General features: G+C 40.8%; 1 protein-coding gene across 1 annotated transcript; it reads right to left on the reverse strand.

Annotated features, from left to right (window-relative positions):
• Positions 1-14,279: 14,279 nt before the first annotated feature.
• Positions 14,280-14,762, reverse strand: LOC143558608 (uncharacterized). The gene has a single exon (XM_077047416.1). It carries the CDS (start codon positions 14,760-14,762, stop codon positions 14,280-14,282), a length of 483 nt encoding a protein of 160 aa, XP_076903531.1.
• Between the last annotated feature and the right edge of the window lie 4,714 nt (positions 14,763-19,476).

Consider the following 19,476-nt stretch of genomic DNA (forward strand, 5'->3'; position numbering starts at 1 on the left):
ATGATGCTGCCCTTATATATATAGTTAAATATAATGTAACTTGCAATACAAGGTTTTAATTCTAACGGTAACTAGAGTTCAATTGTTGAATGTGTATCTTACTATCTTGGATTCGTATTTCCAAACCACATATAATGATGATGTGATGATTTATAGTTAGTTAATACATTTTGTTTCCTATTCTAATATTACACCGACTCATATTATTCCGAAGTATATTTTGTTTCCTATTTTAAGCTACTTCTTTTTTTATCAATTACTAATTTTATTTTCTTTCTTTCGTTTTATCTAAAGATTATTGAAAACTAATTAGTTTAATTAAGTTTAAACTAACTAGTTATGTTCTTCTCCCATGGATATGACTATCATCGCTAAAGTAGCTTACTTCATCACGACGATAGGTCGGATCTCTCTGGCCTCTGGAATCGTAACTTTCAAACTCAATTCTGCGGGAAGATTCCCGCACAACTGGACGAACTTGATCACGTCCTCTTCTTCCAAAATCTTCCTCAGAAAATCTCTCGGTCTAAAGACTATCTCGCATCTGGCTCATTCGTATTGTTGGAGAAGGAGACAGAGATCTAAGAGGAACGTCATCGTAAACTAGAGTTCGAGCACGAATTCGTTCTTCACGAATCATGCGTTCGTACTCAGCCAAAGCGCTATCTTGTTGCAGACACAACCATTCTTCAGGAGATTGGACTCCTTCAGATCTGAGATTACGACGATAAGGTCTCGTCGGAGGAGAATTATCAGATCTGTCTTCCACATCTAGTTCCATGCGAATCCGGCGAGTTTCCATCGTCACATGCCCCAAATCACCTGGATTCGGACCTCCGGGTGCTTTGACACGAGTAGAACGCAGGGTCACCGCTGGAGTCTCCGTCGGCCCTTGAAGAGATTGATTCATATCGTTCGGAACAACAAAAACTCTTACAATTTTAGCACAAGCCGGATGGCGCCCATGAAGAATCACGGATCTAATCCCACAGGGGTTAGATCAATGAGTCCACAGGATTCGGGTCGAAAAATTACCACTTTAACAATACAAGTTCAATGACGGAAACCTGCAAAACAACCACCGTGAGCTTATTACGGGAAGGACAAGAGGTGGCGGGGGTTTTCCGGTAACCTCCCTCCGGCGTGAGAATAAATATTGTTCTGATTCAAAGAAAAGTTCAAATTATTGAGAATAATAGTTGGGAGTGAATGAATACCTTGTGAAGACGACGGAGGTATTTATAACCGAAGGGTAAGGAAATTTGATTGGTCTAGCTGTCCCTTTCAAAAAGATGCTTTCATAACAACCTGAACATGTGTCCGCATATGATAGGACGAGTTAATCTTGCCATGTGAACGGTTATAACAACCTTGCCAACTGTCCTTCTATCATTGCCTGTTACGTCTTGTGCTTCCCAAGAAAAGATTCTTGTAAATCTTCTAGAAAGAAGTTAGTTAATTACAGTTGTACCCTTGACGTCATTCTCTGGTCTCCTTTGCGGGTGTAAATGATGCCCCACAGATGACTTCTGAGGACTTCTGGATCACTCCGCAGATAGCCTCTGGACTCTTATCTCATTCTTCCTTTGACTTAAGTTATGAGGGTGATTTATATGTCCCGCGGGTGATTATTGAGGGAGTCCACTTCCACCCGCGGTGATCTTTATGGGTCTTTTGGTCTTTTTGCTACCCTACCTCCATATGATGATATATTTAGTTAATATATTTTGTTTCCTACTTTAATTTTTCACCGACTCATATCCCTTATTCTGATAAAAGTATATTTTGTTTCCTACTCATGATATCCCAAATCTTTTATTAAACTTTTTTTTAACTAAAATATATTTAGCTAATTTGAAGTTAAACATTACTATTAGTTATGCAACTATAAGGTTAGTAAGTCTAAAAATGTATTGTTGATTCTTTTTTTTAGCAGTCAATATTTATTTACAAACCACCACAAGTGGGGATCGAACCTCCGACCATCATTTTAAAACTAAACCACTTTTGCTACCACACCAAACGGTGTTTATAAAAAAGTTAAAAGATATTCGTCATTCATAAAAAGTTAAGTTTTAATATCAACTAGTTACTAGACCCACGCGTTGCGCTGGGTTTAGAAGAGGGTATTTTATAACCTGCATGTTGTGTCGAGTTTTGCACAGAAAATTGGAAAAGCTTACTGTAAGATCAAACTAAAGGTTTATTGTTATTTACTAAGACCTCAAAGCATACTTTAAAAAGCAAAGACATAGATGCTAAGTGTCATGAACTACACATACATGTTAAGTGCCATAAGCTTCATCATTCTTACATAGTTATATAGCTATATAGACATTTACTGTGGCATTCATTTGGTTACTTGTTTGCAGTGGCATTCGAGCTTCAAAAGAGTCTTTTTTTTTTCAAGCTTCAAAAGAGTCTTTTTTTTCCTTTTAGCTAGAAGTCACCGTTCCATTCATCCTCTTGGTATCTTCAACTGTACATGTTCAACATTTACTAAGACATTCCAATCCATCTAAAGACTCTAAAAAAAGACTAATAAAACTATAGAAAACAAACTAAACCTTAAGCACACATGTCCGAAAACAACATATAGCAACAAAAATCCAACAATTAACTTAAGGTTGTAACTTAAGAATCATTAACTTCTAATTTTAATTTCAAAATATCCAGATTGCCCTTATGGCTTCAACACTTGCAGATCAATGTAATTTCTTTTCTAGTGCAAACTTCATTGCATCCTATCTCATTGTATTCTCCAAATCCATTCCTAACTTAGTGTATACGATAACTCGTTTACAAAATATGAAAATACCAAACTTGTAACAGCTAACTTTGAATTTGTACAACTAAACCAAAACGAACAAAAGCATAAACCTGGCGCTAACAATTAGAAAAAAACAAAGTCAACCCAGATTATGACCACAAAATTAAGAACATATCAAGTACAAATTACAAAGAGAGAGAATCACATGCATCAACAAAATCAAGTCAAGAACGCATGCATTTCAGCGAGAACACTGCAAGCAATATTAATCTCAACTGAGCAAACTTCAGGTAAGCACACGAACCACCATAATGATCTCTGCATATATAAACCACCAACATGAACAGTGAAAAAAACCTTCAAAACAGGTGGAGCCAAAAAAGATAGATCTTAAATTTAACTCCAAATATAGTTTTGCATGTTTTACAATTGAAAGCCCTAAATTCAACTAAAATAGGCACACGACTATAATAGAGGCGATATATATCTACGTAAACGTGAAGGTAGGGGCAACACTGCTACCGCTAGATCGATTTGCAAAGGAAGACAAAAAAAAAGGACATCAACAAAAGAGGGAAGTACTTACGACAGCTAAATAGAATAACAAATTGTACAATCCTAAATGCTAACTGAAGAAACACTAACCGGACCCCGGGCAGATTACTGGTAACCTGGGGGTTAGATAGATGTTTCCCACGAGGGGTTAGACCCAGAAAAGATGGTTCTTCTGATAACCTGCAAAACAGACACCGTGAGCTTGTCACTGAGAAGGGGGGGGGGGTTCCTCCTTGTGACCACCCTCCGGCGTGAGAATCAGTCTAGATTGCTCTTTAAATATAAATGTATATTAAGAGATTGCTAGAGCAGATATCAGGTATAATATGATAAGATATGTTAAGATGAGATGATCATACCATTTGTGGTATTTATAGCCGGAGGTAGGTTTCCAAGGAGGTGTGGCCTGCTGAATAGTATTCCTGTTCCACCAACAGTGGCCTACGCACGTGCCATGCTGGTAGTTGGTGAGTAGGCAGCGGCTAATAGTGACCAGGCCTGCTGTGTACTATTCCTTTTTCACCAACTACAGGCTATGCACGTGGTATGTCAGGAGTTGGTGAGTAGGTAGCGGCTAATAGTGACATACAGTACAAGAGCATGCTGCTCGCCATACTGTTGTCAATGAACTGTCGTATCTTTGGACAGATCTTTTGCCCATACCTCGTCAGGTACAGTAAAAGATCCTCAGTATCGTACGGACTGGCTCATTTGGGCGGGAGTATTCCCCCTCCCGCCTTTGTGCGGGAATGTTCCCGGCTTGCTCATTCCTTCTTCAGGTGACTGCTGAATTATTATGAGAGTTAAGCCTTGTGCGTGTAGCCATGCTGCGCGGGTGGCCTTCCCTGATGGCCGGTATCCGTAACTGCGGGAACAGGCGGAGTACCTGAAAACCATTGGTAGGCGTTTCCTGCGGGGACAGCTTGCGTACCGCACGTGAGTACGTCACGTCTCTGAGCGTGGTGGGTCCTGCTGATCCAGTTGGTTTCTGCGCAGACGTTCCTTTAGTTTAGTCTTGCGGGTTCAACCGCGCAGACGTCCGTTAAGGAGTCTTGCGGGTTGAACTGCGCAGACGTCCCTTTTCAAGGTGAGTCTGTGGGTCCAACTGGGCTCTGCTGGGACCTACCTCTTCAAGTCCCCCCAGTCCAATGTTCTTCTCATGAATGTTTAATAAAGTGAGGTGAACTTTTGGACTTAAGCAAAGGGTTTTTGAAAAGGGTTTAGTTTTAAGGTTTTCCATGGAGATTCTTCCCACGGAAGTCCTAATGTCACGCAGAATTTCCCACTGTTCTGCTTGATCTTTGGGTATGATGCGGGTAGGTCTGTAACCTCCTCGCAAGTCAGGAGCGTTGAGTACCTCTTGTGTAGATTCTCCATGAGGTTTTGGTAGTTTTGAACATAGTGATCAATTATGTAAAAACCACCAATTCCATCTTGAAGTTTCAAACAATCTAGTTCTCGACGTTCCCGCTATGCGGGGATGTTATTCCCGTTTGCGCAAGCATGGCCCAGAAGATCCTTCTTGGTTTCATTTCCCTGCGGAGTGCTAGGTATGTGAAGGGTTTCGCCTTGACACTGTACCCGCACCCGTCTTATAGTTACTTTACTCCCAAGGTATTCCTGGCGTCAATTCCCTGCAGGTGCTAGGTATGTGAAGGGTTTTGCCTTAACACTGTACCCGCACCCGTCTTATAGTTACTTGGTTGCCGAGGTATTCCTGGCGTCAATTCCCTGCAGGTGCTAGGTATGTGAAGGGTTTTGCCTTAACACTGTACCCGCACCCGTCTTATAGTTACTTGGTTGCCGAGGTATTTTTGGCTTCAATTCCCTGCGGGTGCTAAGTATGTGAAGGGTTTTGCCTTGACACTGTACCCGCACCCGTCTTATAGTTACTTGGTTGCCAAGGTAAGGGGTATATTCCCGCTTACTTTTGAATCTTTGAGACTTGCGTTATAAACGTTATATGAATTGCGCATGCATATTTTAGTTTATTCTAGCAATTTTCCCAGTGTTTTGGATAAGTTAACCTTTGAACGTGGCAGATAATAGGTGTGAAGTTTGCTTCCTTTCGTGATTGTGCGGGTAGGACCGTCACTTGAACTTAGTAGGATGGCTAAACTTTACCTATACCTGACCTGCGTGTAGGTTTTCCTCATCCTTTTGTTGAGATTCTCTGTTTTGAATAATTTAACCGTTCAACGCGCGGTTGTCAATAGGTTAGTGTTCAGTTTCCTTTATCATGATTCATGCGGATAGACCGACACTTTCATTTAGTGGGATGACTGAACTTTTCCCCTTCAACTGACCTGCGTGAAGGTTTGCCGTTTTTTGGGTTTATGCGGGTTTTGCCGCCTTCCCCACGCAACGACTTTCCTCGTAATTATGCGGTGAAGACCGTTATATCCGTGTGGAAAGTTTACAAGTATATAATCATCAGCGTCAATGTTCAAAAGAGAATCATTTCCATTAAAAGTGGCTCTGGGCCTTTTACAAATTTGGAATTGATCTACATGTAACACTTGCGTAATTGAGCTCCGTTCCATGTTCTTGGGACGGGAGTGCCATCGAGCCTTTCGAGCCGGTATGCGCCCTTTCCCAGCACTTGTTTGATAACGTACGGACCTTCCCAGACAGGAGTCAGCTTTCCTGGGCGATCTTGGTTCGAAGCCTCGTTGTTACGCAATATGTAGTCTCCTTCATTGAAGTTGCAGAGTTTTACCCGCGTGTTGTAGTACTTTTGCATTTGTCGTTTGTAGTTCTCTTCACGCATTGCGGCTAAGTCTCTGCGTTCCTCGGTTAGCATAAGGTCTAACCGTCTTTCCGCATTATTGTCCTCTGGTTGAATCATGATCCTTGGTGAGGGTAAACCAATTTCGACCGGGACCATGGCTTCAGTGCCATAAGTGAGGCTGAACAGGGTTTCTCCCGTACTTGCCTTTTTCATCGTTCTGTGTGCCCAAAGTACGTGTGGAACTTCGTCCACCCAGCCGGATCTGTGTTTCAATAGTCTTCTCTTTATGCCGTCGACGATGCTCCTATTTGCTCTTTCCACCTCACCATTACCCTGCGGGTGCGCCACCGAGGTAAAGGTGTGGGTGATTTGAAGTTCTTTAAGCCACTGTTGTAGCTTCTTGTCAGCAAAGTTGGTGCCGTTATCGCTCACCAAATTCTGTGGGAGCCCGAAACGACAAATGATAAATTCCCAAATGAATTTTTTGATATGTTTTGCGGTCGTTTGGGCTAAGGGTTTTGCTTCTATCCACTTGGTGAAGTAGTCGATGGCGACCACTAGAAACTGGACGTTCCCTGCTGCTGTGGGAAATGGGCCAGTCACGTCGATGGCCCACTTCTGAAATGGCCATGCAGAGGTGACTGGAACAAGTTCATTCTTCGGGCGATGCGTGTTGGGTGCGTAGAGCTGACAAGACCTGCATTTTCTGATGTACGCCAGCGCATCCGTATGCATCCCCGGCCAAAAGTATCCCGCGTTGTTTAGCTTAGCTACAACTGCGCGTGGACCTGCATGTATCCCACAGATGCCTTCGTGTACTTCCCTTAGGAGGTAGTTGGCATCTTGGTCGTCAACGCATCTGAGGAGGGGGCCAAGAAAGTTACGTCTGTAAAGGACGTCATCAATGAGTTGATAGTTCAGTGCTTTACAGCGTAGTTTTCTTGCCTGTGTTTTTGACTCTGGTAGTATGCCCGCCGCAAGGTAATTTATTATTGGTGTCATCCACGTTTCTGTGCCGGTTTGGATGACACAGATTTCCTTGTGTGGGACTGATGGTGCTCCCAGGAGTTCAATGCGGATGTCCTTTCCCAAGTGAGTGAAAGCTAATGACGCAAGCTTGCTTAACGCATCCGCAGATTTGTTTTCGCTACGCTTGACGTGTATGACTTTACAATCATTAAAATCGCGCATGAGGGTTTTTGCTTGAGCGAGGTACAGGGCCATTGTGTCGTTCACGGCCGTGTACGTCCCGTTTATCTGATTGGCAACTAACATGGAATCCACATGGGCTTCCAAGTTCTTTACTCCCATTTTACGCGCAATCCTTAACCCGGCCAAGAATGCTTCATACTCAGCTTCGTTATTCGTACTTGGAAAGTCTAGTCGAATAGCGTAAGTGTATTCTTGGCCTGTTGGGTTGGTAAGTTTTAACCCTGCGCCTGAGCCCTCGCTGCTGGCCGCTCCATCAGTGTAAAGTCGCCAGACTTCATTGATGTCTAGTGCTGGAGAGGGCTGAGCCTCGTCCTGGCACTCTTTCTCCCGCGATGCGGGGACTTCGGCAATAAAGTCGGCCAAGACCTGGCCTTTTATAGCTGGCCTTGGCTTGTATTTTATCGCGTATTCTCCCAATTCTATTGCCCATTTGGCTAGGCGTCCCGAAAGTTCGGGTTTGCCTAAAACGTTTGCAAGTTTGAAGTTGGTGAGAATAGTAATTGGGTGACCTTGGAAATATCGTCTTAGCCTGCGTGAAGCCTGTACAAGTGCTAAGACTAATTTTTCCAGGGTAGAGTACCGAGTTTCGACGTCTGTTAGGAGACGGCTAACATAGTAGATTGGCATCTGGATGCCTTTTCGCTCGACTAACAGGACGGCCCCGGTCGCTCTATCTGTGGCGGAGAGGTATAGGATTAATTCCTCTCCCGCTTCTGGTGCTGTGAGCGTTGGGAGTTCGATCAAACGTGACCGAATTTCCTGAAAAGCTGCTTCCGCTTCTGGTGTCCAGCGGAAGTGCGTTTTCTTTAGACAGTTTCTCAGCGTCGACACGAATGGGAACGACCTATCCGCATGATTTGCCAAGAAGCGGTTAAGTGCAACTAGGCGTCCGTTCAGTGTCTGAGCTTGTTTGATGGTGGTAGGTGATTCCATTTTGATAATGGTTTCGACCTTTTCAGGGTTCGCTCTGAAGCCATCTTTTGTAACGATGACTCCTAAGAACTTCCCTTCTTCCATCCCAAAGGAACACTTGCTCGGGTTGAGCTTCATGTTTATCCTTCTGAGTGTGTTGAATGTTTCTTCGATGTCTTTCAACATCGCTTCTGGGTTAAGGCTTTTAATGACCAGGTCATCCATGTATACTTCCAAGTTTCTCCCAATTTGGGCATGAAACTCTTTGTCCATCAGGCGCTGGTATGTGGACCCGGCATTCTTAAGTCCGAATGGCATCATTTGATAACAGAATGTGCCACCGGGCGTCCGAAATGCGGTTTTGTCCTGATCGTCAACGGCCATGTGGATTTGATGGTATCCTTTATACGCATCAAGGAAGCATTTAAGGCGAAACGGTGATAACGAATCTAACTTAAGATCAATTTCGGGTAACGGGTAACAATCTTTGGGGCATGCTTTGTTCAAGTCTTTGAAATCTATGCACATGCGCCATTGCTTGTTGGACTTTGGTACCATAACGGGATTTGCAACCCAAGTTTGATATCTGCTAACGCGTACGATGCCCGCGTCAAGGAGTTCCTTGACTTGGGTTCTACACGCGTTAGCTTGTTCCGCCCCCATTACTCTACGCTTTTGTATGACCGGCGTAAAAGCTTGGTCACACTTGAGCTTATGCTCTGCTTTACTTCGAGGTACACCAGTCATGTCTGCTGGTTTCCATGCGAAGATGTCAGCGTTTTTTTGTAGTAAGCGTTTGAGTAATGTGCGCGTAGGATCAGTTATTGTTGGGCCAATGGAAACCGCCTGGTCGGGGTATTTTCCATTAAAAGCCCATTCTTCTGGTTCGGTGATGGTGGGTTTAGCCATCTTTGGTTTGGGTGTTGATGAGACAGATGCGATGCATACCTGGGGAATACCGGTGACCATCGCCACGCCCTCAGCTGTTGGCCATCCCATCATGCCGTGGACTGAAGATACTACGGCGTTGAATCTTGCCATCCCGTCTCTCCCGAAGAGAATGTCGTACGTGTGGTGCGGCTTCCTCATTACGACAAAGTCCACATCCTCCGTGCGGGAGAGTTTTCTGTCTGTGAGAGTGACGGGGAAAGATAGGATGCCCAGGGGGGTGTTTGTGCTGCCGTCGAACCCTTCCATCGAGGATTAGACCGTTTCCAAGCGTTCCTTGTCTTCATCATCTAACTTGTCGAAGAACTGCCTGTACATAACTGTTGACGAGGCACCGTTGTCAACAAGAGTGCGGGAAGTGATGTAGTGCCCCAGCTGGCTTTTGATGACGATAGGGCCTTCTTTGCTGGGTCCTCCTGGCACTCGCGGGAAGCGCACCTCAGCTTCTTTCCATGCGCATGGTTCTGTCGTCTGTCTTTTTCTTCCTCTGATGTTACCACGAACCATGTGAATGCTGATGTCAACGGGCTTTCGTCCGTTGCTTTTGTATCGGTTGTCATTCTGCCCTCTATTCCTGATTGATGCCACCAGGTGTGTAAGTTTGCCTTCCTTGACGAATGTTTCGATAATATTCCTCAGAGATGAACACTTCTCAGTGGTGTGACCCTTTGTGCCGTGGAAGTCACAGTATTTGCTCTGGTCCGCGTCAGGTCGTTGTCGGACCGTTGGAGCTTTCGGCCATGGAAGTTTCTCCGTGGCAAATATCTCCGTGACGCTTTTGGTGAGGGGCGTCCACCTGGTGTGTTGGCCTGATGGGTGTGTATTATCCCTTCCGCCTAATAGGGAGCGAGAGCTGGATAAGGTGTCAAAGTTTACCCTTGACTGCCATATGCTTGGCTTCCTCCTTTTGTTTTGCCAGGCGGACTGGACGCTGTTTTCTCTAGTCCTCTGCGTGTAGAAGTTTGTAGTCTGGGGCAGATTCCCACCCAGTTGCTTCTCCGTTTCGGCAAAGCACTTGGCTGCCGTCATGATGGCATCCCATGTGGGTGGCATGCCATCTTTACCCGTCAACGTGCGGATAAGTTCTGGGTATTCGGCGCCCTGGATGAAAGCGGCGCGAACAAGGTCTTCGCTTATAACGCCCAGACTCAGCTTCTTCGAGTTAAAGCGAGTGATGAAGTCTAGTAAAGGTTCATCCTTATCTCTAACGCAGTTGAGGATCGTCCACTGTTCTTCAATATACTTCCTCTGTTGACTGAAGTGTTGGCTGAACTTGTGTTGGAAGTCCGCCCAATCATAGATGCGGTGGACCGGTAAACGGTCAAACCACGCTCTAGCCGCTCCAACCAGTGTCATCTGGAACATATAACACCACGTGGGTTCCGTCCAGTTGCTGACGGTTGCCCCCGCTATGAATCTGTTCAGGTGATCATCTGGGTCGGATATACCATCATAGGTGCCAATGTTGGGCATCTGCTTGGCACTTTTTGGGGCGATTGCTTCCGCAATGTCCCTTGCAAACTTGGATGTTCCCGCGTTTGCAGCAGTTGGTCTGAAGGTTTTGGAGAAGTCACGTGGGTTTCCCCCCTCGTTTCTTTGTTTGAAGGTTTCTCCGAAATTCCTTCTCGTTTGGAAGTCCGTTTCCTTACGCTTCCCTTTCGCCCTAAGGCGAGGGTTTGCGTCGGTGTCGGATTCCTCCTGATCATCGTCCGAGGACTCGCACTCACTGCTCATGTTGAGCTGTTGGCGAGTGCTTCCAAATTCGTCAGCCTGTTGGACGGAACGTAAGCGTTCGTCCAACTCAGCTTGGAATTCCTTCTGACGTGCCTCCGCCCACGCTTTAACTTGTTCAAGTGTTTGGCGGGGGAGTCTCGTCTGCTGTCTTTCCACCTGGGTATTATTGAATCCCAGGGGATGGTTGTTTACTGCACTTGCCCCAGCTTGGGTAACTGGGGTAGTGTTCGTAAAATTTACTGCACTTGTCCCGGCTTGGGTAACCGGGGTAGTGTTCGTAAAATTTGTGTGCTCGCCGGTGTTCCCCCCAGTAGCTGGGGTTGTGGTTACCGGGGCTTCCTGGTAACTCGTTGGCCTTGGGACCGGAGTAACGTTAACCATCTTTCCAGAAGTTTGAAAAAACTGGAGAAAAATGAAGTTCTAGCTTTTATGCACGGATGGCGCCAATGAAGAAACACTAACCGGACCCCGGGCAGATTACTGGTAACCTGGGGGTTAGATAGATGTTTCCCACGAGGGGTTAGACCCAGAAAAGATGGTTCTTCTGATAACCTGCAAAACAGACACCGTGAGCTTGTCACTGAGAAGGGGGGGGGGTCCTCCTTGTGACCACCCTCCGGCGTGAGAATCAGTCTAGATTGCTCTTTAAATATAAATGTATATTAAGAGATTGCTAGAGCAGATATCAGGTATAATATGATAAGATATGTTAAGATGAGATGATCATACCATTTGTGGTATTTATAGCCGGAGGTAGGTTTCCAAGGAGGTGTGGCCTGCTGAATAGTATTCCTGTTCCACCAACAGTGGCCTACGCACGTGCCATGCTGGTAGTTGGTGAGTAGGCAGCGGCTGATAGTGACCAGGCCTGCTGTGTACTATTCCTTTTTCACCAACTACAGGCTATGCACGTGGTATGTCAGGAGTTGGTGAGTAGGTAGCGGCTAATAGTGACATACAGTACAAGAGCATGCTGCTCGCCATACTGTTGTCAATGAGCTGTCGTATCTTTGGACAGATCTTTTGCCCATACCTCGTCAGGTACAGTAAAAGATCCTCAGTATCGTACGGACTGGCTCATTTGGGCGGGAGTATTCCCCCTCCCGCCTTTGTGCGGGAATGTTCCCGGCTTGCTCATTCCTTCTTCAGGTGACTGCTGAATTATTATGAGAGTTAAGCCTTGTGCGTGTAGCCATGCTGCGCGGGTGGCCTTCCCTGATGGCCGGTATCCGTAACTGCGGGAACAGGCGGAGTACCTGAAAACCATTGGTAGGCGTTTCCTGCGGGGACAGCTTGCGTACCGCACGTGAGTACGTCACGTCTCTGAGCGTGGTGGGTCCTGCTGATCCAGTTGGTTTCTGCGCAGACGTTCCTTTAGTTTAGTCTTGCGGGTTCAACCGCGCAGACGTCCGTTAAGGAGTCTTGCGGGTTGAACTGCGCAGACGTCCTTTTTCAAGGTGAGTCTGTGGGTCCAACTGGGCTCTGCTGGGACCTACCTCTTCACTAACTAAATACATAGCTCAAAATTGCATATATAATTTTGTATACATTCTACAATCCTAAATTCCTAATCAATAGATCGATTAAGGACAACTAAATTGAAGAACATATACTACCTAAGAGTATCGGTGGTCTGAGCAACGACAATTTCAAAGAAGCAAATCTGTGAGGAGCCACAAAGTTACAATCGCCATCCACCACCACCGGCAACAACTCCGTTTCTCTCTATACGAAAGGCTACCCTTGTGGTTCTGCAACCAGACAACAAAAGCCAACCGAACCTTTCAGCCAATCCTAATTTTGAACGAAACCATTTTCTATCACAAATACTTGATGAACATGAACTCCACAACAACTTACCAGGATTCAAATCTCCAAACATAGAATTTGAGAAATTCTTGTCGGTGTTGTTTCGAATACACCAAATACGTCCAGTTGTCTACCATGATATTGCTTTATAGCTGCAAAGCAAGCTTTTACTAAATTGCCAAAATCACCAACAGCCGGTATATCATCAGACGTTTCTAAAACAAAGGAGGGTAGACTGAATCAATCAACATCTTATCTAGAACATCTTTTTGTCAAACAAAAAGTGATCAAAATGTGTATGGCACCTGCACCTCTATGTCATCACATCCTTTTATACTTATTAAAGTAACTTCAATTAATGATCGGGCTTGGGGCATCTTACAACTTCCCAAAGCTTTAGTGTTCACAACTATAAATTGTTGCATAAGATATAAACAATATATGATTAAAAAAGTAGGAAACATATAGCAAAAAAAATGATAATAAAGGGAAAGTACACTAAACTGTTCCATGAAGTTTCAAGTCCTGCAGTGATTATATAGTTTTTTGTCTGCTCATTTGATCAGAATTGAGGAGCATTTGATGTGCTCAGATCGGTTTCAAACCATCAATATAGCATAAAGAAGAAATATATAAATTCAATCATTTAAAATCATCCAAACCATATCAGCTTCAAATGTTAACCATCATAAACATGAGACGCTTAAAGAACCAATTACTGAGTCTTACCTGAAGTCGCACGAAACGTAACACCTGAACTACCCCAACTCGATTTAACAAAATTCGACATACCTGAACCCGATTAAACAGGCCAAACTTACACGATTCTTTAAATCCAGTCATAACAGTAGTTCTCATTCTTTCGAAAACGAAAGGCAACTAATTCGTAATCAATGGTGTCGTTTTTTAACCGTAATCAATTACCAGAACCGACACCGGAAGTGAAAGAAGAAAATTAAAAAAATAATGATGCCTTTAAGAAGGTATCTCCAAAAATATCACATTAGTTGTAGCAACGTGTGATATAAGATGCTTGAGAGATCACATTAGTTCCAAAAATAATTATATTATTTACATAAATGTTTGTTTAGAAAAGATCAAAGCGTCAATAGTAGATTAGTAAGGGAGAGACTAGATGTTTCATGTGACCTACGTTTCAATCCTATCTCGGCATTTAGTTGAGTTTTATTTCACCGTATCATCGTGTCTTCGGGCGAGTGTTCACGGGCGTTAGCCATAGGTGAGGGTTTCCCCATATCAAAAGACGAGTGTACCCGATGTGCTGAATTTAGTCAGTAGTCTATATAGAGGGCTCGTTGGCCGTTAAAAAAGTAAAAAAAAAATCAAAGCTTTTAATACATAAGACCCGTTATTTTTTTTATTTGAATTAAACAAAAACCAATAGGATAATTTTATAAAGTTGCTCATAACATGAAACATTTATTTCGGCTCTTGGAACAAAATCTTGATCACACTTAATCAAATCAAACATTAAATTATTTCATGACCAAGTACAGAGTGGCCACTAGACCACTTCACTTAAACTTGATTCATACACAAAACTAATATTCTTCGAGCCCAAATATTCACTACAACACAATACTCACTTTAAAACAACCCGTACCCCGCCCATTCCGCATCACTCACACCCGCAGTCCTCGGAGACGATCGATACGACGAGAACGAAGTACTCGACAAAGGCGAGCCATTATAAAACGATGATCCCGACCTTCTAGTCGACTCAGACCACGCGGACAACGCCTCAAGGTCCGACTTGTACATGGGGTTCGGGTAGAGCTTGTTGGTTATAGTTATATTTTTCCTTTGGCTATATCCTTTTCGGGTTTGAAAGCAACCCATTGTCACCACTTCGGGTTGAGCGACAACCGACTTATTAAACTGGAACCGAGCTGATTGAGTTCGTGGTGAGGGGAAATGGAAGGATGTCGGGCTAGAGGGGGGTGGCTTGAGAGGCGAAGCGCGATGGCTAGACGGTTTTTGGTGGTTTAGAGGCTTGGGGACACCGGGTCGGATCTCCCACTTGAATGGAACAGCACCAGGTTGTGTGAAGGAGTCGTCTATATGATCCATGGCTAGCTAATTAATAATTTTATTGTTGGATGATTTATTTGAATAAATGGGCATATGCATGTAGATGTGTTTTATTACTTTATATAGATGACGGGTTTGAATAATAATAGGTGGGGGAGATATGTTTGTCACGCCGAGATTACCGCAACGAGTCTGTAGACTTTTATAAATGTTATTATTGTATAGTCTATCATTATCGTACTATATATAATGCATCAAAGAGGGTCAAATTAAGACACCATCTTTAAGTAATTTACAAAAATTAATGCATTATTTACAACACTAATTAGGGACAAAAATGTAATTGTAACATAAAAATCTCATGTGCATTTTCAATTCTTTAAAATAGTTATAAGTTTCATCCCTTAAAGTTATAACTTTGGTCATTTTTTTTACTTATATATTATTTTATTTTCAATTTTAACCCAATTACTCCCACGATTCTAAAACGATCATAACTTTTTCGTACGTTAATATATTTTAAAATAAATGGCATAATAAAAACGAGCATTTTATTATCTTTAATTTGAGTATGATATTGCTATAGTTTTCGTAGTAAAAAAAATTATGCAAAGGTGTTTGCGGTTTGCTTTTGATGGTTTTAAATTAAACCATGAGCCAACTTTACCCATTTTTTGTTGTCGTCGAAAACCGAAACTAAATTGTTTCTAATTAAAACCCAACTAAACCTAACCATTACCAACGATTAGGTTCCGATATAGTTTGTACTTCGATAAAAAAATTTGAGTTTAAAATTTAAAATAAGAATTATAAATCTGCATATACATTCACTTCAAACTAAACATCAACTAATACGTTATTAAGAGAATCATACTATGAACAAAGATAACTTTGGTGACATGAATAATAAACTTTATTAGAATAAATAGAATGCGAAATCATAACAAGAACAAAGATTATAAAAAAACCATACTGAAATTTGGTTAAATTAAAGTTGTGATAGACAATTTTGCTCGTATTAAATAAAACTTCGGTTAACTATATTTTAACTATGTGTAATATATATTATATCTAATGGTAAATAAGTAAATAATTAACATTTTAATATGTATGGTCAGCTCCGGTTTCAACCGTGAAACCAAACTGGTGAACAGTCTTACAGTTTTAAACAAAATAATGAACACCCAAAAATTTGTTATATGATTATAAAAGTATGTGTTTCCGGTTTCCCGCTGTATCGCGCGGGCACTCTTCTAGTAGTATACAAATTATACATGAACATCGATGGATACATAGGTAATAGGTTGGTGAGGTGGCATTGTCAATCCGACTTGTTTCTTCTTTCTATGTTTAATTTTTAGTTGTTTGTTTTGAATTTTGATTCAAACTATTTGTATAGTTTTTTTTAATATTATGAAAACTTTAGTCAAATATTATTACAATACATTTATATTATTATCGAAAAAAATCAAATTATTATTAATAGGACTTTTATAAAAAAAATTAATAGTATTTTTGTAAATAGAAATATTTTTTTATAAGTATTCAGCATATATTCTACAATACTACAAAAAATATTATAAACAAGATTAATTAATTTATTATAAATCCCTTAACTGTGGCCCAGCCCCAGTGGTAGGAGGCTTGGTTTTCAAGTGAAGACTCAAGTTCGAATCTCACTTGTGTCACTTTTGGATGGATATTAACAATTAAATATTTGAGCTAGGCCTTGTGCAGAAGTTGTCAGTTCGAACCCTGAGCCCACTTGGGTTTTCGTCCCACTGTGTGTTACCCAGAGAATTTTGCTCTTGTGGTGGCACATCGACGGCATGATTTCTCGGGGGAACGCCCAAGCCAAACTTTAAAGTCAACGTGGGCCCTATTAAGACAACATAGTCTGGCCAGAGTGAGACATCGGAACTCTCCAAATTTGAAGAGTGCGGTAGCCTAGATACAAATCTCGTTCTAAAAAATATAAAAATTAAATTTTTTCCATAAAAAAGTGTGCCTAAATTTTATAATATAAAAGTGGATAATGCGTAAGTTTATTCGGGGTTGGTCAAACCGGTTTATTTGTGTTCAACTTGTGAAAAACGTGCTCACATTTTTACTGAATGAAGTGTGTCAATGAGAGTAATTACATCGGACTACGTGACGCGGCTAAAATGTTCACTTTTGATGACACTTGACATATTTTTATCGGAACATGAACACGAGGTTGCTTAAATGTATAACTTGTGTCCGATGAGCATCACTAAAAACTTACGCCCACTACGAATAGACATGATTATTCAATATTTATGAAAGTGTGTTACCAACAATTCAACAAACCACAACTTTGACAGAAACTCGTGAAACATATTACAAACATTAACATACCCAATTTTGACAACTACATGTATGCTTTATGTTTTTTTATATAGTCTTGTACCTCTTTTTAAATAAGAAAATGTTATTTTATGTACAAGTTTAACAATATTTTATTAGTTACGTAACATATGGTTTATGGATGTTAAAAGATGCGTAGTACGAGTTTACGGATAGTGCCTCTAGATGAAGTGACATCCTATATGGTTTTGTATGAGTAAAAGTGTAAAACCTAAAAACTATTTACCAGGTGATAGAGTTGCCATTGTATATATATATCAAAGGATCTTTAGACATGAGGTACCAAGGTTTTGGATAAGGAATTGTATTTCTAGGTTGTGAAGGCTTAAGTTCCGTCGTTTTCAATAAACCAGTAACGATTTAGAACCTATAAGTAAAGTTAGATTTTCTGTAGTAGCAAGAATAAAAAGGTTCAATAAATAATTTTTTTTATATCGAATAAGTAAAATTACGGTTGGCATAAATTAATTATATTTATGTATAATAATGTCCTCTAATAAACATCATATGCACGATTTCCGTCAACCAAAGTAGGTGGGGTATCTACATAGTGGGCCGTTTATAACGTAAAATCTTCAAGATTTGGAAGAGTGATTCTTGGTTATAGTCCAATAAGCAAGAAAAGTATATATTACTTTCTATAACTTTCTTCTCCGGTCTCCCTTCTACACTTCTACATGTTAATTAATTAGGCTGTTGAAGCCTGGAGGATCCTTTTAAAACTATAAATGAACCGGACGTTTAATAATCTGTTTGTGAATCGTACGATAGGAAGATTGTTTATTTAATAAGTGAACGAACATGAACAAAGAGTTTATGTTCATTTAATTAAACGAGTGGACATGAACATATGTTTAAAACGTTAATTTATATTCGCGAACATTCAGTTATGTTCGTTTACATATTATAATATTCTTTGTAGTTTACAAATTAAATCATGGTATTATGTATTATGTTTGTTCTTTTTGTTCACTTAAGTGTGATCGTTTATGTTTGTTTATGTCCGTTTACGTATATTTATATATGTTCATTTATGTTCTTTTATCTTTATTCAAATATGTTAATTTATGTTCGTTTATATTTTAATTGAACAAACATAGATGAACACGAGTATGTTCATTTTCTAAACGAATGAACACGAACACAGATATATTTCCGATTAAGTGTTCATCTTCGTTCGATTCGTTTATATGCCTGAGCAATTTGAATTTATGTTAAAAAAAGGGAATACTAATAATAATAATAATAATTAAAATTATTAGTTTACAAGTATAAAGCTACTTGAATTCATCTGAAACAAATGGATTACTCGTAAATTTCATTAAACAGCCACCTAGTTTATAGTTGGTTTATTTTGGGTCCTTGTTTGATAACAATATTTTTATCTAAATAACTATTTTGGTATTTGTATTGAACAGAAATTCTAGAAACTTCACATCATTGGCTTTCTGGACCCATAGCATAAGGGTAGATCGTTGTGGCTTTGATTTTTGTGGTCTTAGATTTAAAAGCTGACTCAATTAAGTTTACCTAAAGATACGTTTTTCTTCATTGATGGTGTTTTTAGGCGAGTTAAGCCTGAAACACTAGTCGGCATGAACGATTGATATCTCGTCTGATAAAGGTTCACTCGGGTATTAAGGTAGTTCCAACCATTGTTAAAAAAAACTAGAACGGTGATCTATATCAATTAAACTTATTGAAAGGTTAAAAAAAGATATTTATTTATTTGGGGGAAGTAAAGAACCGGACCGGAAAGGGTGGCGGCCGTCTTATAGGACTTGCTGCCGCACTGAATTTAAAAAACGGATAACATCACTAATAATATATAAAATATATCTGTTACAAAAAAAATATTAAAATACTTTCTATTTTGGTATGAATTTGCAATATAAATAAATATTAAGCCGTAAATAAACAAAAACTGAGGCTCGAATAATAAAAACATGTGAACAAATAACCAAATTAACCAAACTATAACTGAATTAACCGAATCAAACAATTAACCGACGAACCGAAAGTTATCCGTTTATGGTTCTATGTGGCATAATCGAATTAAGACCATTGTAAATCGAACAAAAAAAATCGATTTTTGAGTTTTTGGAAAATGTTCTGTTTTGGTTTGCGTTTGGTTCTTTTAGGTTTTACCATATGCGCTTAAATATTTTTGGTAAAAAAATTTGGCCAAAAATAAAGAAAAACTTGAACCTATAAATCTTTTTGCTGATCTCTGTTCATTTGATTATTATACATTAAAGTTGCACCACTTGTTAAATTGTTATAAATTACTTAACATTCAAAACCATATGAAAATCCATACATTAGGTTCGTGTTTTTACGGTTTTAATCTAATGCAAAAACGAAA

This window comes from Bidens hawaiensis, unplaced genomic scaffold (genome assembly GCF_021521415.1).
Source record: "Bidens hawaiensis isolate Kalapana, Puna unplaced genomic scaffold, B.hawaiensis_p1.1 tig00019559_1, whole genome shotgun sequence".
NCBI classification, from domain to species: domain Eukaryota; kingdom Viridiplantae; phylum Streptophyta; class Magnoliopsida; order Asterales; family Asteraceae; genus Bidens; species Bidens hawaiensis.